The 26,043-nt window shown below is 40.0% G+C and overlaps 1 protein-coding gene across 3 annotated transcripts in view; it reads right to left on the reverse strand.

Moving 5' to 3' along the window:
• LARGE1 (LARGE xylosyl- and glucuronyltransferase 1) overlaps positions 1–25,642 on the reverse strand; it is a 275,262-nt gene extending 249,620 nt beyond the window's left edge. Inside the window, exons 1-2 of one of the 3 annotated variants that reach the window (XM_051625695.1) lie at positions 25,554–25,642; positions 23,501–23,587 (exon numbers count right to left, since the gene is read on the reverse strand). In XM_051625695.1, coding sequence (XP_051481655.1) covers positions 23,501–23,516 — 16 coding nt within the window. In that variant the 5' untranslated portion in view covers positions 23,517–23,587; positions 25,554–25,642. Of the gene's footprint in view, positions 1–3,281; positions 3,333–23,500; positions 23,588–25,553 lie in introns of those variants that run through there. The other 2 variants (XM_051625667.1, XM_051625687.1) reach the window with 2 other exon arrangements.
• Positions 25,643–26,043: the final 401 nt, after the last annotated feature.

Consider the following 26,043-nt stretch of genomic DNA (forward strand, 5'->3'; position numbering starts at 1 on the left):
AGCTCAGTATAGTCACAGAATCGTTCTGCTTGGAAAAGACCCTTTCAGATAATTGAGTCCAATAATTAACCTAACTCTCCCGAGTCCAGTGCTAAACCATGTCCCTAAGCACTACATCTCTTTTAAACAACTACAGGGATGGTGATTCAACCACCTCCCTGGGCAGCCTCTTCCAGTCAGTGACAATCCTTTCAGTGAAAGTCTTCTAATATCCAATATAAACCTCTCCTGGCACAACTTGAGACCATTTTCTCACGTCCTGTTGCTTGTTTCTAGGGAGAAGAGACCAAACCCCTCACTACACCTTCACTTCAGGTAGTTTTAAAGAGCAATAAGGTCTCCCACAGCCTCCTTTTCTCCAGGCTAAACAACCCCCGTTTTCTCAGATGCTCCTCGTAAGACTTATTCTCTACACCCTTCAACAGCTTCACTGCCCTTCTCTGGAATCATTCCAGAACCTTGGTATCTTTCTTGTAGTGAGGAACCCAAAACTGAACACAGTGGACTCACCAGCACGAGTCCTCATCAGAAGAAAGAAAAACTCTCCTACTACTGAAGAGGCAAGAAGAGGCTTGGGTCTGGAGTCATCAGAGCGGACCAGCTAGTATTCTAATTCTATATTTAGCAGCGTTCTGTATTTAAACAGTGTTTAATAAAATAAGAAAGAAGAAAAAATGTGATTTTTTTTTTTTTTTTCAAAATACCGCAATAAAAGCTTTCTTATCTAAATATAGTGAGCACACATGCTGACTCCTAGGTTGGAAAATATCACACAACTTTTAATGCCTCATTTATACCTCTGCCAAAACCCCCAAATCTGAGGGGGGTTTGTTTCACTATGCTTTGCAATTTGAAACCTAGCACAAGGAGATCACTTGTGCAATTTCATTGCTACTGGCTGAGCTTTGTCCATCTCCTGTCACAAATCACTAAGCAACAAACATTTGTATGACTGCTTGACATCACACAACATGCAATTGACCAATGAGGTCAATCAACATGCCTGTTTTCAGGTGTCTCAGGATATTTTAAAGAAAGACATGGATTAGGCTCACAGCCACCCAAATGCCCAAGATGTTTCATTTTGGCCTGTAAAATAGAAAATTACGTTTCTGATTGAAAAGTAACATAGAAGATTATTCTCAAGTGTCAAAGAACTCTTCAGGACAGTGTGTTCCATTAAAGCTTCAAGCTGTCAAATCATATTGTAAGGTAAAATACCTGCTTAGTATCTCCTCCAGGAAATGCCAGCACAACAGGTTTAACTAACAGTTGCACAGTCAACATTAGTTCTGACATTCCTTGGAGTGCTTAGGTGCTAATTTATGGTCTTACATGTTTTCTGTGTGATGCATCTTTGTGCAACTTAACAGTTGAACAGTTAAGATTCAGTACCTCTACCACTACTACATTCTTATGTTTATTGTTTCATTAATTTTCTTCTAGTGGCACCAAAGTGTTCCAATAAAGATGAGAACTTCACTGTGCTAAACTTAATATAAACACTCCAGGCCAAAGGGGATTGTCATTTTCACCCTCCATTTTGCATACATTTCAGTACATATTAATAACAAAATCACAAAACAGAGAAAAATATCCAAGAAATTTCAACACTGATTTCCCTTCATCACTTAATTTTTTTTTTCTCTCTCATAGCTTGACATAAGTATGTTTTTCAACAACAGTTTCTATTAGTAGAGCACAATCCTGGCTCAAACTGCCAGCCACAGTGCTGGGATCTCAAGAGGTCCATAAAACGCACCTACATTATCTCTCAAACTCTGTGTGCACTGTGTGGAAATCTAGAGAGACTCAGAGTTGCTACACAAAGCTGAGGAGGTCACATCTCCTGCAACATGGGCATGTCACTGTCACATAACATTAAATGTGAGGCAACAGTTACCCTGGAGATTCATTAACCCTGTGGCTCAAACAATACTGTATTTTAAGATGCCTAAAGGAAGCAACAGTTGCTATAGGTGCATTTTTCCACCAGCTCTGTCTACAGTTCTGAAGAAATAAACTAGGAAAACTCTGAAAAGGTTCTGGAACTACTGGAAAGTGTGAAAAGATATAGCGAAAAAACTTTAAGTCTTCAGCATTTCCACTCATACTGCATTAATAAAATCTTACAGTATTTCTTTTACAAATCTCCACTTCTACACCAGCAGTGGTGAAGTGTGTCAAAGGCTCCTGTTATTTATCACTGTCTGGACATGCACTATTTATCAGTCTTGACATACGGATCTGAGGTTTTTAACAATCCTGAAATCATCATAAATGCAATCTGGCCATGATTTTAAAATAATTTAAAGTGTAAGAAGTCAATAACCACTTTGTTTTGTCCTCAGATTCCCACTGGGCATAAATACATGTGCACAGTGGTGCTTTTTTGTCTGCAGCAGTGTTTTGCATAAATTAGTAGAGATAACTTGTCCAAGAGAATAACACAAGCAGGATCATTACATTTACACAGTCTACAGCACCAGGTATCAACTTTACGAAATGTATATTACCAATAGCTGAAAAATGCACAATTAACTAAACATACCTTTTCTTTTGCATTTTAAAAGAATCCTTTAGAAGTTCTCACTCAGGAATAGAAGGAATAATTTACACATTCAATGTCCAGGCCATGTGTCACCTATACAGACCACCTTCCTTTAAGGTGTGATGCTTATTAACTTGGGGTTAATATCCACTTGCAAGGGAACTTTTAGTAATGGATTATCTCCTACTTCTAATATCAACTTGAAATGGAAAAAAGAGTCCATGAGATGAAAGCAGCACCTTAGTCATGAACCTTTACAAACACACCAGGGAGTCAAACTTTGAACTTGTGGCTAATTACTGATTGGTATGCTAGTTCTGCATGTAAACATCGCTGCTACTTCAGCATGCACAGCAACAGATCCAATTAATGGACAGAAAACCAATTATTGGCAGAGAAAGCAAAACATGGCCAAACATTCTAATGCAGCAGTCTGTTCTTCAATTTACAAGCCTAGACTAAGTAAATATTTTCAAGCCTGCATCACATTAAAAAAAAGAAAAAAAAAAAAGAAAGAAAAAGAAAAGCATTTATTTACAGCCATTGAGGATATAAACTTATTTTAAGATGAAGCAACTAATCTTACCCCCTACCCCTTTATGTGTGTTTGCAAATTTAATAGAGAAGGTGCAAAGTAATCCCTGTTCTGTAAGTTAGTGTACCATCTCTCATGACAGAGGCAATACATGGAACGGTGCAAGCACACAATATGTGAAGATAAAAGATATACCAAAGAGTATCTTTGTCTTGGTCCAGGAATTATTCCATTTCTGAAACAGACTTCTTCCTTTGTTGGCCCTTAATTTAAACACAAAGCAAAATACATTTTTCCATTTGCAAACAGACAGAACTAAATACAATTTTTTATAAAGTGAACAGTGCAACTACTTAGATCAGGAGATCAGTTTTAGGGAAAAAATATCTCCACTAGAGGGTATAACCCACTGCCATTCTGAGAAACACGCAGCTTGTTTATAGAAGAATCCCAAATACAACCAAATACCACATGTGTGCTGGTCTATTATGCAAAGACTTGTATAATAGACCACTCCATGAAAAGCTCAAGGACAAACTTGTTGGGTTTTTAATCCTTTATACTTTAAAGTTTTTTAACAGTGCTAGGAAGTTAATGGCATCAGTGGATCTGAAGAGAATTCCACAGAAATATGTCTTAGCGCAGTTTTACCTACTACTAAATGTCTTGAAGATGAGTACTGATCTTCTGAGATTGATGCTGAGTGAGATCCATGCTTCAGTAGTGGGTTTCAAGGAGAGCTGAAAGCTTATCACACTCCACAAATGTCAGCTGGGGGTGCCTCTAGTCAGATGTCTAGCCCAAAAACAGAACACTGAAGTCTGAGATGCTTTGGGATCTAGCCAGTCTTGTAGTTGTCCTTCGTTCTCCTCTCCCCTCATCCATCTCATGCTCCTATAAAAACCATCTGGGCAACCATTCGGGCACCATGAGGTTACCAATTATCATAAAGTCTCCCTCAAAACTCATTTGAAATTATAAAGCATCTTCTATTATAACCAGAAAAGGATCTGTATTGCAGCTTAATGCTGTCAATGCAGAAAAGTAACAGTAAACTCTGCAGTTATCAAGGGAGCAGAATGTCCAAGTTCAGTTATTGATTTTCATTTTGTTCAGAAAAATATCAGGTTATTGCTTGAGTTAGAGAAGACATGGGTTAGCCTTACAGGGAAAAAGACTCTGCTTATTTCCTGAGACAGGACAAGTTAGTCTAAATCTTAATAAAGAGATTTTAAGAACTCAAACTTCTCCTGTGCTTTTCTGCAATTATAAGTCATCTTGTGGGAAGATAATGTTATTTACTGGTAATGCTAAATCTTGGGCCTGCAAAAAATAACAAGGTATTATAGAAGTGCAGGGGGGAAAAGAAGAATTACAAATAACATATAGTTTTTAGTCTTGCCAGAGAAGTTAATTTGAAACTATTAGCTGGCTCCCATTCTTGGAACATCTGTTGCATACAGTTATCTTTTCTTTTGTTGAGAAATGGGAAGCCTTTTCTTATTTCAACTGACCTACTGTATTCAGAGAGCTACTAATAAAGTGTGCTACCATATTCTTCAGCTTCTTTGAAAAATGGTGATCACTTGTGCCATTCAAGATTTGCTATTACTAATCTCAGTCCTGGTATTGCTATCCACTCTTTTGAGCTCCCCTAATTTCTGTTTTGATTGACGCTCTTTAAATATTTTCTCAAGGTCAGCTGGGCACTTGTGCTGTGTATTTTCTGACTGGTCTGTGCTTTTAGTCTGTACATTCAATTGGCTTTCTGCAGAAGTACCTGGGGAAGAAACCAGCAAACACAATTCACAATAAAAGACAAAACAACCAGTGGATCAAACCATTAAATGTGGTACCTTCTTTATGACTCAATATCTTAAAAATAAAGTTTTAAAGTCTCAATGTTAGATACATCTGAACTATTATTTATGGACTTTTAAATCCTGAAGCCAGGAATAGCTGCTTGAATTCTACAGCCTGATTCCACCATGCTAGATGATCAGATTAACCCCTCTGGCATCAGCAAACATCTCATTATGAAAAAAGAAAAATGAGAAGAAATTAATATTATAATTTTTGCACCCTATTCCTTTGAAAAACAAAAAACCAGAAACAAACAAACAAAAAAAAAACACACACAAAACCCCCCCACACACACACAAAAAGCCAATCTCCCATTGTATCTCAACAGGATATCCATCTGGAAATTCTTACCTTCCAGATGCTTTCCTGTACTATTTCATTGTCCTGCTAATCTCTGCATCTACCCCTAGGGGGGAAACAAAATACCACACAATTTACTGTCAGACTAACATTTTGAAGGATGGACAATTCATAAGGAAATACAATCTGGACAAAAGTCAGTTGCAATATTACAATTGTAAGATGGAGAAAACCAGAAGTGGATCAATTTGAATAACACTGAATACAAAAAAATTATCAAAATAAATGATGAAAACAAAAAGCATCTTACATGGACACAATACTAAAGAAGCGCATCTGTAAAAAATAAACACCACAAATCAACAAGGAAGCCTACCAACCTCTCCCCCTCAAAGTTTAATCATATTAATGTGGGCAAACCTTCACACAACTAAATATATATATATATTAACATAGAAGCATTAATTCAATTAAACCGAACTACTACTACAGCATTTTAGATAAGTCCACAAAATGTTCTCCCCAGGCTTCAGTAGGATGGCAAGCTTTCTTCTAACCAGGAGACACCTGTACACTAAAGAACCTTGCAAGCCTGTCAGTGAAGCAAGTGAGACTCCTTTTATTAAGTTACAGAGGTTTGGACAGATTTCTAAGTGAAGTCCTTTAAACTGGAGAGACAGATCTCCTAGCCAATAACATGAAGTTATTTGGCTTTGAGTAGCTCATCTATCTATTTGGATTCCTTTTGGTTCCACTGGAGCTGTGTGGCTAGAAATTCTACTGCCTATTGCGATTGAAACAGACCGAATGCAAGGTTCTGGTGCCAAGAGAACCATCCTAAGATGTTATCATGTTCTGACAATAAGCAGGTCACAGAATCACAGAATCACTTAGGTTGGTAAAGACCTTCAAGATCATCAAGTCCAACCATTAACCCTGCTCTACACCAAGTCCAGCACTAAGCCATATCCACAAGAGCCACATCTAAACAACTTGAAAACGCATCCAGGGACAGTCACTCAATCACCTCCCAGGGCAGCATATTCCAATGTCTGACAACCCTTTCAGAGAGAAAGTCTAGTCTAGTCTAAACCTCCCCTGGTACAGCTTGAGACCAGCACCTACCTCTTTCCAACATCCTCTCAGATAGTCGTAGAGGGCAATGAGGTCTCCCTCAAGCTCCTTTGCTTCAGACTAAATAGCCCCGATTTCCTCAGCTGCTCCTCATAATACTAGTTCTTAAGGTCTACCAGGTACCTAACAAAGGTTGAGCTTTATTGCTGTCAACTTCTTTCAGCTGGTTGGTTGTAAGTTTGATTGAATTTACATAGCACATCTTGCAAGCTCATGGTGCATTATAACAGGACAAATAAGGAAGTTCATTTAAAATATAAAGAGTAATAGCATCCCACTTCAGCTTTACAAACATTTTTGTTTATGAACAGCTGAAACTATGAAAATCTGGACAGATACAGACAAATCAAGTGGACAGAGAAGAAACCAGTAAGAATTTATACTGATTTACCCTATTTGGCCAGGAATACATTTTACATCAACACATGGCTTGTATTAGAAACAGCGTGACCAGCAGAAGTAGAGAGGTGATTGTCCCCCTGTACTCAGCACTGGTGAGGCCACACCTGGAGTATTGCATCCAGTTTTGGGCACCTCAATTCAAGAGAGATATCGAGGTCCTGGAGCGAGTACAGAGGAGGGCAATGAAGCTGGTGAAGGACCTAGAGAATAAACCTTATGAAGAATGTCTGAAGGAGCTAGGAATGTTTAGTCAGAGGAAGAGGAGGCTGAGGGGAGACTTCATCAGTCTCTACAACTACCTGAAAGGTAGAGAGGTTGGTGGTGGTCTCTTCTCACAGATAATTAGTGACAGAACAAGAGGGAATGGCTTCAGGGTGCAACACGGGAGGTTTAGACTGAACATTAGGAAAAAATTTTTCACAGAAAGAGTGGTTAGACACTGGCTTAGGCTGCCCAGGGAGGTGGTTGAGTCACCATCCCTGGATGTGTTTAAGGGTCGTCTGGATGTGGTGTTGGTGGATGTGGTTTAGGGGAGAACTTTACAGAGTAGGAATGATGGTTGGACTTGGTGATCCCAAGGGTTTTTTCCAACCTGAATGGTTCTATGATTCCATGCATAAACTAAGCACCCAATGGCCAGCTTAGTTATGTCATGGATATTATTCCAGAACTCCCCAGCATTGCTTGGTTCTCCTTTTTGCCAGCCCCCTACCAGACACAGACAGCTATTAGATCCATTTCAATTGAGTACATCCAATTGCATGATGATAGCAAAATCATTTAAAGCTTCAACTATGCTACAAATTGTAGCCTTACTTACAGAAGATTTGGGGAGTGTTTTCAGAGCACGCTATTTCATTCTATTCGGTAATAAATGTTACCTAAAAAACTCTTTAAAACAGCAGCATAAGTATCAAGTAAAATCACTGCAGCAAGTGCACATAACAAAGTAAAATGTAGTTTAAAAAAAAAATCCTCATTTACACAGCATTCAGATAATTCAAAAGAAGTCATTCTTCTATGAAGAATACAGGCCAAAATTCCCATAGGTTTGGTTTTTTTTTCAAGTTCTAAGTAACCACTATAAATTTTGACATATATTTCAGTAAAGATTGAGAAGACAGGTTCATTTGCTGAGAAAATTTTTACTACCAAAATATTTTTATTTGCTATAGTATCACCCTCTATTGTACAAGCAGCTATCCAGTAAGACAGAACTACTTGCATTTCTCACCACTGTTATTTCGTCTCCTAGGTTTTTCCAAGATCTCTGTTCATAAAGTGTTTGTAAAAATGCACTCTCATAGCACCAGGCAAAGAGGAGATGAGAGACAGATGCTTCTGCATGTTAGTGGGCGGCATGGGAAAGAAGCTGGAGAAGCAGCCTTGCATCCAATCCATTACAGCTATTTTCCTTTTAACCATTTCACAGTAACTCACAAATTCACCCAAAACACATTAAATCCTCTGAACTTACAAAATGATGCATTACTGAAGTCACAGCAGGAAAGCCAACTCAGTTTAAAGGACATAAAAGACTAGCTCTAGAACCATTTATTTCATTACAAGGTTATGAATAAAAAGCAAAGGTAACATTTTAATGTAGTGAGAAGATGCACAGACACAGAAGTGAGGCAAAAGCACTATTTGTATTTCTTTCCAGAAGAAATTCCTTTGCTGAAAAACTCCCCTTGATAGGTTTTCCACCTCAAGAACAGCAAAACAGATCAGCAATGGCTTAATCTCTTTGTTCCCTACTCCAGCATGTTACCTTTCATCCACATATACTCTCTTCAGCTACTTAAGTGCATGGCTTTAGGAGTAAGCTAGCCATCTAAGATCTGAAAGTCACTTCCATCCTTTATAGATTCTATTACTAAAACATCTACTGTTGTATAACAGAGGCTGCAGAAAAGTTTGCAAGTAAGAGAAATAAATTGTGTCTTTCCAATTTTTTCTCTTCTTATGCAGATTGCTTATCTTAACATAGGTCTTTACAGGTTGAAGTACTTGTAGAAAGTACACAAAGTGGCCAATTCTACCAACCTATATTAACATATGCCAAGTACACATACATAACGCTGGAGGTACAGTACATGTATATCTCACTAGCATTCCAATACATAACAGCACAAAATGGAACATTTCCATGTAGTAGCACCATGGGACAGAACTAAGTGAAAAGGAAGTCCTTATCTAGCTCCATCTAAGATACTGAAGGTGAAATCAGAAGTGAAATGCATACAGCAAGAACAGCTAAACCCATAAACAGTCCAAAATTATTTGTTTTATTACATGAATACAAGAGACTACAATTATACTGCACTGGGTATTATCAAATCTCTTCAGTGACAAAGCTTTCTGTCAAAGAAGACAAATAAATACAAGTGCATAAATCACAAGGACACAGGGACTAAGGTCACTATTCCACAGGATTACCGAATGGTTTTCACATCCTCTCTCTTTCTTTTAGTACTTCCATCTTTGTTTTAATATCGAAGCTATTATTACCAGTTGCTATACGAAGAAAGAGCCTCCTGTAGTTAGGAATGGCAAACTTTCACTTGTTAAGAGAGAATCTAGGATATGCTTTAAAGATACATTCAGTAACCTCAGTGTAAGAGTGTGTTTTTAATGAGTCCTGCCAGTCTTGTCCAACTGTGTAATGCTTTAATTATTGAGCACTACGCTGGGCATTACAAACTGTGGTTGCCAAGCACCACCAAAGACCCATGGCTTTGCTGTGCTAACCATGGTGCACGTAGCTAATGAAGTAACTACACCTGTCCCAAGGTACTAACACAATCCAATGGTATGATTAATGAAAACATGTGGCTAAAACAAGGAAATACAGACGAAGATGATGAAGGAATACAGAGGAAGCTGGGCAAGTATAGCAATCAGCATTCACCCCACATTTGGGGATACAACAAGGGAGAAACCACTGTCAAATAACACCACTGGTTCCACTGAAAATATTTAGAATATTCATTACAGACTACAGTGTGTAAACATCTCACAGTCTAACTCAAAATGAAGACTAGAGTTAAGGAAAATTGCTCAATTTATACATAGTAAAAATTAGGACTGCACATAGCACAAATTAGGATTTTCGCCTTGACTCCAGATAAAATGAGAAAATGATGCTCTGTGCAACCCTAAGCAGACAATTGATTTCACCAAGTAGCCCACAAATCTCAAACAGGTCACCATAGCACCTCACCTCCACTGAAATCACAGACATCACTACAGACAAATATCTCAATTTCTGAAAACACTTTTCAGAATACACTTTCATATATAGACTAAAAAAATCCCCGAGCACCTAGCTTACCATCAACTTTTTTTTTTTGGTCAGCAACTGCAAACTTTTAGTTTCAAAGCAACTCCTCTTTCCCAGAGACACATATTTGTTCCAAAATGTGGAACAAAACTTGATTAGTGAAAAAAAGAAGCTCCAGAGTGAAATGTAGGGTCCAAAAAATAGAAGCAAAACCACAAGTGAGAGAGCCACTGAATAGATGGAAGAGAAACATGAACATGTTGTTCTAATCTACTAATACAAGAACCTGAATATGGTTTATAAAACCAGAATGCTCTTCTTCCTGACTGCTAACCCACTATTCCCTTAATAATGAAGAAAAATAAATTGGTTTAAAATCTTCAGTCCTAAATTTCTGCTTCAAAATTATGATACTTTTCAGCAAGGCAGTTGCTGACTCAAGTAAAAAGCTTAGCAAAGCTCGGCAGTAATTAAGAGATTTCATTTACAACACAATTTCACATTAGCACAGGGGGAAATGTGTTTCATTCCAACATGAAACTTCCCATAATACTGAAAAGATGCATGGAAATATAATACCATCTAAGTCTTTCATTTGTCCTGTGAAGTAAGCTCTCACTTCTTATGGTAAGTAAATAGCACTTGAATAAAAGCAACTATTGAAGGCAAAATTTAAAAGGTAATGAATACCAATCAGAGTCAAAGGAAACAGTTCTTGGAGCTTTTCAGGATCATGTGTTCAGTTCCTGTTCCAAAATTCAAGTCAACAGGTGTCATACTATGACATTCCTATAAAGTTGGAGCAAGTCTCCACGGATGTGCAATACACCTAATAAAATTTCCTAAGTTGAATTGACAGAAATTAGACCTCATCAATTTACACTTTATTTTAAATCAGTGGTTCCTGTTTGTTAAGCCCTGAATGTTTTACAGATGCACATGCAGATGGAAAAATGAAATATGAGTCTCCATTTCCTAGGCAATCAAGAACTAAGATCTTTAGAAATTGTCTACATAGGAGTTAATTACCTTAAAGATGAGAATTTTGCTTATGTAGTATCCCATACTTCACCTCAAAGGAAGCTTTTCCTAATAGATCCAAAGTCTCCACTAATTTTTGGTTTATTATATATAAACATGTTAGACATGTTTAACTAGGTTCTTGCAGAACTTCTTCCTCCCACCTGTAGTTCAATAATTACAAGAAATTTTGCACTAACTGTGCCAAGCCTGGGTAGAGAATGTCTCCTTTACTTAAATATTAAATGTTTCTAAAGAAATAAGTATCTAAGAATCCAAAACTTCAGTCTACCTTTTAACTACAGACATGCAGGGAGAGGAGAAAAAACCCTAACAGTATTACAGCATCTTCGACATTCAGTGAGGCTTAGAGAGATTAATTAAATGCACTGAGCATATCCCAATCTGCATTCTAGATATAACAAGTAATCTCAGATACAATTCTATGCCAACCCTCAGCAAAGCAGCTTCTAGAATACAGATCCTCGTCTGCATCAAAAAGATACTCCTGAGACACAGAATTAGAGCAAAACCTTACGTATCTATATTTGTGTTCTGCAAGCAACACAAGTAAGCCCAAAATTCTTAAAATCACAGCATCCCCTCCAGTTTTCACACCAAGTATAAGCCATGACAAGAACATCTTGAATGAAAACTAGTTCTAAATGAAAGCAAGAATACTTAGCACCTTTCTGGTGCATTTCATCTTTCAAAAACACTTTGCAAACATTAACATGCCACATTATAAAAGAACCATTGTTTCAGTGAAAGGAAACAGGCAAAAAGGACACAGAATGTGGTAGCAAAATGGACGATGGCTGACTGATACTTCAGTTTTGTATAATGTTTCATTCCCATCTCAGTAACACATCGAAACAGTTTCTGTAACAGCAAAGGAATACTACATTACTGCATATTGAAAGATCCTGGTGTATCTGTTACTTTCAACACTGATCCTTTTCCAGCTGAAATTCTTGTTGCTTTCCTTAAACTAAGACAGTAATTTATTTTTTTATTCTATACCACCATAAGAAAAGCTTTTATATCCTTACTGACAATAAAGTGTTTTTTCCTCTGTAGTTTACATTACTGCATTTCCAGAGCCACATATGCCCAGCATAGTCAAGATGCTAGATAAAAAGCTGTAATTTTTTGTCTATTACATGCCCTGTTAAATCCTATTTTATATTTTTTGTGAGGTGTTTTGTGGCTCTTTAGCCACAGCTAACAGGAAAGACTTATGCAAAAAGATTCATCATGAAGCATTAGCTGCTACATTCATGTTCATTAGGGGTACTGATAACATAGATCAATGCTGAGATCTCTACTGAGAACTCCATGCCATGCAGAAGCACTGTGTGCTTGCCAGGATTCCACCACAGTAAACACTGGTGACTGATGGATTGAGAGTCAATCTCAAAGAGCAGGACTGACAGATCTTCATCTGTTTTGGTTTCACTCCACCACTAGCAGCACTAATTTCAGTGAGACAGCTGGTAGGAAACGTAAAGCAAAAATAGCAGTTTTTCTTTTTCATATTTAATGTTCAGGTCATTAAGAGCCCAGCTTGATGCCCTGTGAACATGGCAGAAGCATTCCCTGGGATTTTCATTAACCCCTTGGAAAGTTAGTGGCTTGAACTTGATAGAGAAAGGAAGCAAAACTAGTTAAGAACAAGGAGAACAGGTTGCATGTCCTCCCATTGTTCAGTCTAGTTCAGCAGACTTGGTTACTAATGGGAATCTTCACCGGGTTACTACAGTCAAGTTAGATAAGAGATTTGGTAAAGAAAAACAAGCATGGAAGTTGGCTGCCAGGTTGACATTTGACAGTATCATCTAAGAATCTCCTTGGCTAAAAGCAGAGAGAATTCGAACATGGACCTGAGATAACCTGAACAATTACAGAATGATTTCTCACTACAAAGATTGAAGTTGGCATTACAAACAGCTCCTGAAAATGCTTCTTACTCTTAATAATGTTATCTCTAGTGTGCTAGAATACCAATGTCCAATCCACTAAAACATCACCAAAAATTCCATTTTGGTCTGATTAATTAAAGATACATCCTACAAATGATAGCTGTACCTAACTCAAAACAGACCAAACATAACAGAGTTCTCGGTGACCAAAAAAGTTGTATCACAAACTCAGATAGGCATGGTGAATACAGGTAAAGAAAAAGACACAAAAACACAAGGGAATTTGACTTCTTGCGCTCTGTGATGAATGACTCCGTTCCTACCATGCTAGATGCATTTCACCTTCATAAATTAGCATCACATGAATGTTATGGTTTGGGAGACCCTGGCACGGTGTTGGACACCTACAGAGAGGGAGGACCCTTAGGACCCTGAGATTGGCAAGGGGTCAGTATTCCCGCCCACGTCCTGTCACAATCTATAAAAGCCAGGAGAGCAGGAAGCCAAACCCATTCCCTTCCTGCTCCTTTCTCCCTGTTGGGGCTGCTGCTGATTCCTTCAGTTTCCCACGTGCTCACTCCAGAATCCAACTGCATCGGGTGCTGTGAAGAGCCACAGACCTCTCCCCTGGAGCGGCCCTGCCTTTCCCATATCCCTGCTATCATCGAGATCGGTTTTGTATGTAAATACTTAATCTGTTCTTCCCCCACGTTTTACCCTTTTACCTTGTATTATTGGAAATTTAAACTAGAAACAAATTGACTAAGTTGAAGTCTCTCTTCTTTATTCCCCTTTATCTTCCCTTGGGAGGGTGGAGGGGGAGGGAAATAGAGAGCAATTCTGTTCTCTGGTTTTTGGGATTCACCTTCAATATTTAAACCAGGACAACATGGCAGGTGCAGTGGGATCTGTCTACATCCTGCCGAAAGTTTGTTTGGTTAGTCAAAAAATATTGTGTTACTTTAGCACTTTCAAGTCAAACATAAAAACGTACTTAACACATCATTTAAAAAACTAAGGTAACCTGACAGAGAAAACCAGTTGGGTCCCACAACTACAATGAACTTTTTCAGAACTGTCCCAAATTGCTGCTTCCAGTGGATCACAACATAGGAACACAGATTTTATTTTTTTCCAAAGACATTTTAATAAACCAAATAATCAATAAATAAGCCAGCATAACTCAAATTATTAATAATTGAGATTAAAAGTACAACAACAAAAAAAAATAGGACAAACTATCAGTTTTCAAACACTTCAGCACACTCTGAATTCTCTATTTTGTTAGCTCTTTTGGCCAGGAATGGTTTCTCACTTTGGGAATTTCTGACTACCCAGCTTATGTTGGTTGACTGTGTGAAGAGTGACTGATGTAACTTGGCCAGCAGAAGCTGCCACAGTAGTTACAGTGATATTGGCAAAAACCAGTGCTTTCCTCTGAATTGCTTCCATCATTTGTAGAATGTGGGGGGTTTGTATGAATAAACACAAACATAATAAACACAAAGAACTGGGTATTTGTCTGCAGTTTGATGGCTATAATCTTGTTGGGACAACAGAGCCATGGTGGGATGGCCTGCATGACTAGAGGGCTACAATGGAGGGATACAGGCTCTTTAGGAAGGACATGTTGGAAAGACAAATAGGTGAAGCCACCCATTATGTAAGACAGCAGCTGGAATATGGAGCTTTGCCTGGGTATGGATGATGAGCTAAGTGAGCGTTTATGGCTAAGGATTAAAGAACAGACCAGTATAGGTGACACTGCATCTGCTATAGGCCACCTGATCAAGAAGAACAAGTGAATGAGGCCCTCTACAAAGAGGAAAAAGAAAAAGCACATTCACAGGCCCTGGCCCTCAAAGGGGACTTAAGCTGCCCATGTATCTGCAGGACAGACAACACAGCCAGGGATAAGCAATCCAGGATGTTCCTGGAGAGCACTGATGACAAATTCCTGACCCACGTGACAGAGGAACCAACAATGAGAAAAGCTGTGCCCAATGTTCTATTTACAAACAAAAGAGAGCTCCTTGGGGACGTGAAGGTCAAAGGCAGCCTTAAGTTGCAGTGACAGCACTGGTGTTCAGGATCCTGAGAGATGGGAGCAGGGAAAAAACCAAGATCACAGCCCTGGATTTCAGAACAGAAGACTTAGGTCTCTTCTGGGATCTTCTTGAGAGAGTCTCATGTTAGGCCTCTAGAGGGAAGAGGGGTTCAAGATAGTTGGTTGATACTCAAGGATCACTTCCTCCAAGCTCAAGAACTGTTCATCTCAATAAGCAGGAAGCCAGGCAAAAAGGCCAGAAGGCCTACATGGATGAACAAGGAAATCCTGGAAGAATTCAAACACAGGAAGAAAGTATACAAAAGGTGGAAGGAGGGACAAATAACCTGGGAAGAATACAGAGAAACAGCCTGAGCATGCAGAAATTCAGTTAGAAAAGAGAGAGCCTACCTGTAGCTGAACATGATGAGAGATATCAAAAATAAGTATCTGAAGTGAGTGTGTAAAGAACATGAAACCAGATCCTTCTCAGTGATGTGCAGTGACAGGAAAGAGGCAATGGGCACAAAGAGAAACAGAGGAGGTTGCCCTCTGAACATCAAGAAACACTTTTTTGCTTTGAGGGTGACTAAGCAATGAATGGCACAGGTAGTGGAATCTCCCTCTTTGGACGTACTGAAAAGCCATCCAGACATAGTCTTGCGGAATCTGCTCTTGGTGGCCCTGCTTGTCTAAAGGGGATGGACCAGATGACCTCCAGAGGTCCCTTCCAACCTCAGCCATTCTAGGATTCTCTGAAAGCAGTGCTCTGCCAGAAAACTCCCAGTCACGCACCAGTATTTATTTTGCTGTTTTATATCAGCCTTCCTATTCCATAGAAGTATCCTGAATATACATGCAGAGTCTGTATATTTGTTCTTTACCCAGCATGAAGGAAGCCCTCTCTCAACCAAGGCCTCTAGGCATTTTAGTAACATGAATAAGTAACTGCTTTCTATACTACATTTGCAATCCCACTATTTCAATCAGAAGAGTCAATATATTTTCCCAGATTATTTTAGCTTCATATATAGCAACTTAAAATACAAAAGCCTAGGAAAAAAAAGGAAATAAAGCAGAAAAAAAAAAAAAATTAAATCACACTCAGGCCTTCTCAATATACCAAAATTCAAGTGCAAGACAAATTAAACTGAGGAACAAAACCCAGAAACAGAAAATAAACTATGTTGCAAAAGTAATTATTTTAGAGAATTCTTGATACTAACTGCAAGTCCAGAAATCTTTATTACTGATGTATATATAATAGGGTATTTTTTTAGTTTCAGAACAGAAAAGAACCTCAGTTATGAAAACTTTGCAGAGTTTTAGGACAAAAAGGACATGTGAAAAATTTGTTGTGTATCACACACACCACCTTCAGACACCTGTTGAATATGGATGTATCTCAGTGCTGTTTCTCTCTCCATTTCTCTCCATCCCGTCACCTTTAACAAATTTACCCAGCAGCACAGTAGGACACATGCCATACAAACATGGCAGCAGCCTATTTGGACAGATGCTGTGCCTGCCCCTGCTTATCTCTAGTCAAAACTGATAAACAGTGATGTCATCAACAGAAGTCCTGTATTTTTATTAGCATGTGCCAATAAATCACTGGAGACTCAAGTCTCCTAAATGTTCATTTATGGCGACTTCTGCTAAATGACAGCAGCCTGTGCCAGTTTCCCTCTCCAGGTTGTTAGCACCACCTTGCCATACATAAAATGATATATATTTAAAGAGCACTAATTTACAACCTTTAAAGACATACATTTATTTACTCCTTTAAGCATCCTCCTATTTCCATCTCCTTTAAATGTTGTACTACCTTCTGTTTTTGAGAAGTAAAACACACTCCTTTCTTCCTTCATTACAGCACTGCCTCTAAATCAACAAAGAATATTGTAAATTCTACTGTGATGGGTTTATTTTGTCATTTATTCAGTTGTCAGTTAACTTACCTTGTTTGTTTTAAGGTGCACATATATTCTGTCTGTTTACATGAAAATAACTAATAATAAATAATGTCAAGTATCATCAGGGACTTGGTTTTTATCATCTAAGACACAACTATATTTAACAATAGCTCCTGCTAAAGACAGTGGTGTTTTCACATGATTAAAGCAAATGACACAGGAGAGTGACTCTTTCAGGAAAACAGAGTTCCACACTTTGCTTTTTGACTAACCACTTGGGCAACTTTGCTCATAGCACTTCATCTGTAGCGCATCAGTTTATCTTTTCAGTGTCATTTTCCTGACACTAACCTGTTCTGTAAAGCATTCAAGAACCTATAGATTTCTTTCCACAACATGCCCAAAACTAGAGAATTAGAGAAGTTTTTCTCTATGTATGAAAAATATTGTCATCAATTTCAGTTCCTTACATACTAGTGGCACAATATTACTACTTTTGCTCAGCTTGATGAAGAAAAAAATCTTAGGAACATCTTTCTTCTCAGCCCATTCAACAACTATGCCCAGTTATTCACATTGTGACTGTAACAAAAATCAAGATCTAAGCTTACTGGACAGTAATTCAGATGTTTCCAGTATATGATGCAGTTTGAAATACCTCAAGTGCAAGGTATAAGCACTGGCATGAGAGCAGAGCACGCTGGCAGCATGAGTAAGTTGAGATTTTACATCCAGCTGCCCCAGAGGGGCATGCAAAGCAAAGGACAAGACTCTAGGTACCAACAGTAGAGATGCAAATTCCAAGACTGATAACCACAATGCAAGGCAGAATTACGCATGATTCTCCACTGCCCAAACCAGCTAAAAAGTGATCTGATTTTGGCCACATAGGAATCATTCCCAAAGAAATGCCTTCATATGGAAAGGAGATGTTCCGGTGATGAAGGATATACAATCGCTAATCTAACTGTGAGTGTGAATGACCCCAGAAGCTTGCTAGAAGCAACTATGCTAAGTTGCACTAGCATTAAGAGTGAGAAGGGAGGCAGACTGCAATGTTTGGAAGGAAATGTAGTCATGTAAGCCACTGTTAGTACACTCTCCTCTTCACACCTGAGGTCTGAGAGCAACCACAGAAGGATGTGATTTTTTTCCCGTTGCTTCTTTCTTAAAGTCATCTCAACTGCAAGACAATTGCTGGACAATGAGTTGAAGACACCCACATCTCAAACATTCCCAGGTTGTATGTTTTATTGTTTGCTGCTCTCTGAGGTAGTAATATAGACTAAATTGTTGGTTTGGTTGTGTCGTGGTTTGTGCCTAACCAACAACAAAGAATCACAACGCTGTGCTGAGACAAAGACAAGGAGGGTTCACTCACCAATTATGTTCATGGGCAAAACAGACTCAACTTGGGGAAAAAATAGCAATTTCATTTATCACTGATCAGATGCAAACAGGAAAAAGACAAAACAAAAACCAGAGCTTAAATACTTGACCCCACCCCTCCCTTCTTTCCAGTCCCAAATTCTCTACCTCCTTCCCCTCAACGGCACAGGATGACAGGGAATGGGGTTCAGAGTCAGTTCACAGTCTACTGTTTCCTGCCAATCCTTCCTCCTCAGACAGAAGAATTCCTTGCAGTCTTCTCCTTCTTTACCACAGGATCCTTCCCATGGGAGGGTGTCCTTCACAAACCTCTCCAACACCAGTCCATTCTGAAAAGTGCAGTCCACCAAGAACAGATTGCTTCAGCACAGGCTTCCCACAGAGCCACAAGCTGTTTCAGAAACAGTCACCTCCCTTGGTGCACGGCCCTCCACACCTACAGGTCTATAGCTGCTCCACCATGGTCCTTCACAAGCTGCTCCACCATGTTCCTCCATGGGTTGCAGGAAGGACAGCTTGCTGCCTCACCACAGGATGCAGGGGAACCTCTGTTTGGGCACCTGCTCTCCTTTCTTGTTCACTGACCTTTGGTTTAGCTGCTCCAGCACTGCTCTCACCTCTCTGCTCTCCCACATTCGTCTCCTCTGCTCTCAGGTCTTATATTGGTTCTTGCCCCATCTTTCATATGTTCATCACAGAGGCACATCCATTGTCTCTGACGGCTCAACACTGGCCAGAGGTGTGGCTGCATTTTTTGGAGCTGGGGAGCTTTTCAGCAGCACCTTACAGGAGCCACCCTTGGGGCCCCTCCCCCACTACCAAATCAGCACAGGTTGCATTCTGGATGTTAGTCTGAAAAATGTGGTATAACATCAGCAACATCAAGTACAAAAGCCTCCCTTTCTGCCCATCACCAAATCGTTTGTTTTATCCACTAGGGAGTCCTATCTTCCATTGGACTCAATATCACTACTGATTTTTTCTCCTTCTTTCTCCATTTGTAGCATCCTGCATTTTGTCAACATAAATCCTAATGAAGGAAGACATCTCAAACTAAAAGCTTCTACCATTTCTTTAAACTGATCATTTTTTGTTTTGTGGAAGTTATTATCAACATGCAAGTTTCCTAGTACTAAAAATTGTTTACAACATCATCACCTACCAATTTCAACTCCTTGGAAGAGTCACTGAAGAGGAAGAGATTTTTCATAAATGTAGTCAGTATTAAAGAGCTCTGGAAGAACAAGATCAAGGACGTAAGTAATAAAGTATTCCAATAAAACAACAAAAAATGTCTACCTTTACAGGTACCTAATTCTTCAGTGCTCCAGTTCTCTACCTTCAAAAAACAGCATCTAGTTGTACGGTACTCCCAACACTATAGAATAATAAAAAAATACAGACAATTGTACCTTTTTTAAGCAGTAGGAACCATTTTTATCTAATTTAAGAATTCTCAGGCACACTAGCCAATATTTTATCTTAGAAGACATGTCTAACATGACTGATAACCTCTCTCTGTTTAAACCTGAGTCACACTCTAGAACCAGTCTTAGGATTGAAAGAAAATTAGACTAAAGAAATACAGAATATAATTGCTGCTTGCAGTTACTGCTCAGAGTTACTGTCAGTTCATTTTCTATAAGAAACAGGAAGCCTAGGACTCCCTTCTGTTAGAAAACAAATGAAAGCTAATATCCTTAAGAACAACATGATCTAAAGAACACTTATTTGTGGACTTAATAATGGTAGAATGATTGGGTTTCATTTCTTATTTCTATCCAGTGGCATACACTTTGTAGTACGTTCAGCCTGAAAATTATTGAATTTAGCAGATTCATACACTGAAGTCCAGTAATTTCTGAACATAAAATTCCATTTGCAGTATTGATTAGCAGCAGCATTAACTGAAGACAGAAGGGAAAACAATCACCAAGGGAATTTAGTACTGAGGTGACTGAAGTTCAGGGGCACACCAGGGGGGGGTCAGAGAGAGGAGGAAAGTAAAACCTAGCCAGGAGGAGCTGGGTTGAGGAGCCTGAATATCAGCTGAAAACTTAATCTCATTTGAGCAGTTAACAATTCTTCTTGCTGCCCTGTTTCACCATTCAGTAACACTTTTTATTCCAGGATAAGTACAATTTTTCTCTCCAAATAGAAACTGAAATAAAATTCCACAGTTCCTTTTTTCCATTTCTTCACCCTTTCTCTCCTCTTCTTTCCCATCCCCCAAAACAAAAATCCTCTATTCTTCTTCACTGTGTTTAAATGAAGATTGCTCAATAAGACAGTTTTATAGTTTTCTCCTAGTCCTAAGTCTTAGCTGTCAAATGCCTACCAGGAGATAAAATCCAAAAGCTGATGATACAACTGAAGCAATAGCATTTTGCACGTAAACACTCCATTCTGGGATAAACTTTAAGAGGAACTATTGAAAGCTGCAACTGAAAGTGACAACTCAGCTTCCCTGGAAGTTTTAAGCAGCAAAACTATTTCTGGCAAAAGAATCAGGGGAATGCTTACAGAGACACACATTTTGCTAAACATGTATTTTCTTGTAAAAGTGTATCAGTGCCAGAATGTGAAAGCAGGTGTAAACTGATATGGTTGTTGTCCTTCTGCTTTAGGAAAACTATGGTTCTGGTGCTAGCTCAGCTACTTGCAGTTTTGCCAAACAGCAGCAGATCAAAAATTGTTATGATTTCTATTATCTTCCACAGATACCTGAGAAAATAGTAACACCAGCCACTGTTAATTGATGTGACCCTTGAGTAGCTGCCCCTCAGGCAGTATGCACAGGGTCTGGGTCAACATGTGCAACTATTCTCTGAGGATAGAAAATTGGGATAGACATGGAGTAACAGAAATGACCCATTAATACTCAAAAATGCATGGGAGCAAAGTTGAATGGTGGTGTCATCTCTTTGTAACACTGGTCAAGAGATCAGAAGAACAAAGGCAGGGAATTCTATTATTTAAAAGTCTTCTTTTTAATATTTTCAAGGATACCTATCTTATGTGGAGGTTAGCCAGGAAGACTGGATTCTGTATGCACCATCTGAGATGTCCAACTTCCTCCATGATTGGGCTTACATGATGACATCTAGCTTTTTGATAGAGCATTGGAAAGACATTGATGGGCTTCTTCTTGCCAATTTTAAGCGTAGCTTCTACCCAGTTAACTCCATAGTTGTGGAAAGAGTTAACTATATCCCAGAAAGAACAGTGATGTGGATACTACTGTAAGTATTGTTAAGATTAAAACTGGTCTGATCTGCGAATTTTAACAGGCGATTGAACTATTTTACACAATTTACTTCTGATTCTGACACAGATGGCACTTAAACAAGGGTTCCAGCCTTTGCAGTTTTGATTCAAAGTCAGTGCCAAAGCCAGGATAATCCTTCCTAGCAATATTCTCCTTGATTTCTGAGCCATCAAATTCCTTATGAAATAGAACTTATCTGCTACCCCCCTCCTACATCTCTGCATTGAAGACATATGATGGACCTTCAAATATTAAGCCAAGTGACACCAAAGAGAGTCATACAAGGTACAAAGCTCATTTCTTCACCCATACCTTCAGGTGGGTGTACTACAAGGAAGAGAAAATTAATGATCCAACAAAAAAGTAAAGAAGAAGGAAAAGTAAAATTACCTTCCTTGATGGTAGTTCTGAATCTTCAGTTCTTTAATTATGCCAAGTGTGGGATAATGAACAATGACTGCTTTTAAAAGCTACCATTCATTACAAAAAGAAAGATGAGCCAAACCCAGACAACCAACAGAGCAAAAACAGTGCATGTGCTCATGTGTGTACATTTCTTTATATAAAAATACTTTTCAGAAAGTTCTTTAGCCACAGAATTATGCAAATAACCAATACAGCTAACTCTAGAGAGAATGGAGACCAACTCTTCAAGGTAAACAATCTGTAAACTTGCGTTGTTCATTACGTCCTCTTCTTATGTCTCTATCTTAATGCTATCAGCATAGGTTATAGGGAAAAAAGATGTATCAGGAATCTCATATTCTTAAAATGGATTTTTTAAAATTTATTCTAATGCTGATGATGGAAGGTCTTCAATCAAAGCTAGCAAGAGCTCATTAACATAGGTTTTCATAGAAGCCAGGAAAAAAAAAAAAGGAATGCTCTTCTGGATCCATAAAAGGCATAAAAGGACACCCATCAGTATTGATAGGAGTGTGCATGTAGATCAAGTTTAGCATATAGTGAAAAGGCTTTGTAGTCAGGTTATTAATTTTACCCATTATTAGTCTTTATAAACAGTTTATAAACACAATGCAAAATGGTTTGGGTTTTGCTGGTTTTGTGTATCTTGTTTTGTTTCAGTTTTTTAAGATTGCTTTTATGAAGGCACATAAAGGAATCAGACAGATGATGAAACAGTATTCCAGTAACGGTCTATTGACAACTGATCTGGGTTAAAAACAAAAAAAACGCACACATTTGATAAAGAAATAATCATGCAAGTAATAGTTTGGAGGATTGTTCCTTCAAAACCATTCTACTTAAGATCACTTCAGTTCAGCAACTTAAGTGCACATGGGGAATGCCTAGTTTTACCACTTTTCTAAAATAATTAATTCAGAAGGAATACTACTTTTGTTAGTATTAAATCCTACACACTGAAATTTCAGATCGAGCCTCTTACAGATCTTAATGTTGCCAACAGACATGCAGTCACTCACCACTGCTTTGCACTTTGCCTTTCTGAAGACTGTACTTGGGAATTTCTGTGGACTGAATAGCTGGCATAGAAAATTCAACATACTAGCAATACTATTTTCAGTGCTCCTTCAAAGGAAACCAGTGCATATTTCTCTAGACCTAAGAACTTACAACTTTTTAATGTCATCTAAACAGAAAGTTGTGATATGTATTTCAGATATATATATATATATATATATAAAATCTTGCTACATCCAAATAGCTCCAAGTTATGCTTTCCTTACCAGCAACTGAGAAGGGGGATGTACTTTGAACATGGAAGATGCAACACACAACATAAATAATAAATTGTAAGAGTCACACATCAACAGGATGGAGAAAAGGAACCTGCTACCACAGCAGGCAATTAAAAGACAAAAAAAAATAGTAATCACAAACAACCTACCAATCCAATTATCCATCAGAGACTCTGCAGTTACTGCGGCTTCTACATGACTTGCAGCCTTGCTGATCAAGGGCCGTCACAGGACACCTAAGCAACGAGAATTTCACATTTCAAACCTGGAATACTTATCAGCAATTAGCAATTTTCAAGAAGGCTTGGGATACTTGTGCCTCCTTGCTCATTTCTCCATTTTAAAAAAGTGCAACACAGTGAGGATGTTTGGGATTTTTTTGTTGTTAACTCGTTCTGTTTTTTTAAGTAAACTAACCTTTTGATAACCTATCTCCATTTGCAGAAGGGAGCAAAACAACTTTATCAGAAGATCCCCCCTGCCCTGACCTCACCACCTGTGTTTATACATCTGATTTTTCATTCAAGTTTACACTGAAACGATGGAGCTCCATAAGGAGAGGAAAAATAGCCTTCATTTCATAGGTCTTAATACTCTATGCATTTTCACCACTGAATGGGGAAAAAAAACAACCCAAACTAGTGCCCCTAGTGTACCTTTGCAGTAGGAGTTTATAGCATATGTGGCAAATCATTACCCTGCCTTTTTGTGAGAAGCCGGCTTTTTATTTTTCCATATGAAACATAACCACTTACAGAAACTGCTGGTAAACCAGACAACCTTTCAATCCATGTATCTAATTTCCCACTGTTTCTGTTTCTAAAAACGATTAAAAAAATAATTCATCTGTATCCAGAGGATTTCATTACGTAAACTGTGCTGACCTGTTGGCAATTGCCACCTCTGGTTTTAACACAGTACTTTGTTTAGCCTGGTGCTCTCTGTTCCTTCCAACACTGAAACTGTCTTTAAAATCGTCTTTTAAAAGCTAACAATGTTTAAAAGACATTTGATTCATTGTCATTTCCATCCTGGCATCCACACCTTCCAGAATACATAAATGACAATCAGTGCTGTGAAAACATTTCCTGTAGTAACTTTTAAGGGTGCTATAAAAACCAATTACAATACCTACACAAAAAGGTAAGACCTTACAACTGTTCTGATGCCTGCACAGGCTAATTTTCAGTTAAAAAAAAAAAAAAAAAGCATGTTGGAAAAAAGTAGGTTTTATTTGCTGTCCAGCAGTACACCCCTGTTTCAAGTTGAACAAATCGGAAGATGTTGTACTCAGGTGAAAACACAAAGTGCCTGATGCGCTAGAAAGAAGGGAAATCACTTGCCTTCTGAAACAAAACTGGGCACAGTGGAAGCGCTACGAATGTCTCCAGAAAGTGTTACATAAGGCATTGTCAAACTTCACGTCACCTCCACAGAGGCCGCAAGTTGCTATTTTTCCCCCCCTGGTGAGCAGGGATTAATGATCTAAATGACACAATTCCCGTATAGGAGGTGATAGCAGAAGCCTTCCCAAAGGAGAGCTTCCTGGGCCGAAGGCTTGCTAGGGAGGCTGGAGGGAGATGGGGAAGCCACCCTTCCCACCTCAGCGTCCCAGCGAAAACTCCAGCTTCGTCCCGAGCCCGCAGGCAGGTCCCTCCCGTCCGGAATGCTGCCTCCCGGAGCAGGCACACCGAGGAGCAAGGCGCTGACGGCCCCACGCCGTGACACCCTTCCAGCCGCCCAGCAGCAGCCACCAGCCCCTGCCTCTCCCGGACTCATCCGCGCAGCCCCGGCGGGATTCGGCGGGACGGCGGCCCCGTCCCCCCATCGCCCCACGACTGGAGCCCCCAGCGGAGCGGGAACGCACCCCGGCCGAGGGAGAGGGGAGAGGGGCGTGGGGCGAGGCGTAAGCAAGTGACTCGCGAGAGGAACCGAGGGCGAGCTAAGCGGGGTAACCTCCCTCGGCTGGGGGCACGCAGCGATGTGCCCCTTTATGCCAGGAGAGCGACAGGCGTGCCTCCGCCCGGGCATCTCTTCAACTCCAGATCTCATGGGGATTAAAATCCAGGAGATGACACCACCAACACAGCCCTACCGGACTCGGATGCCCCATCCCCCGAGCTCCTGGAAAGGAGACACTCACCGATTGTTTCTTGCCCTCCCCCGCCCCTCGCCTCTAAAAGCAGCAGCAACCTTACTTACCTTACCCGGATGGCTCCCGGGCCGCCGGGACGGGCGCTCAGGGCAGGCAAGCGGTCCTTTCTCCTCCTTCGCTCCAGGCGGGCAGCTCCGGCTCCGTCCCCGCAGCCCGGCACTCCCGAGGTGCCAGCCGGCGGGTCCCAGCCGGGGCAGCACCCGCGGCTCCACTCTTCGCGGGACGAGGAGCTGCTGAGGGTGGGAGGAGGAGGAGGGGGGCGGCGCGGAGGTTCCCACTCTTCCCGGGATGGGCCGCCGAGGTGGCTGCCTCCTCCTCCGCCCAGCTGGCTCTCTCCAGAGCCTGCCCCGCTCCCTGCTTCGCGCTGTCCTGAGATGCAGCCCGGCCCCGTCCGTCCGTCCGTCCGTCCCGCTGGCGGACCCCCGCCCCTCACCCCGGCGGCGAGCCGCGCGGCGCACAGGCCCCGCCGGCGGCCAGAAGGACCCCGGGGGCGACGACAGATTCCGGCCCGGCCTCCTGTTCTCTCCCGGGGCCTGG

Source organism: Apus apus, chromosome 1 (genome assembly GCF_020740795.1).
Source record: "Apus apus isolate bApuApu2 chromosome 1, bApuApu2.pri.cur, whole genome shotgun sequence".
NCBI classification, from domain to species: Eukaryota; Metazoa; Chordata; class Aves; order Apodiformes; family Apodidae; genus Apus; species Apus apus.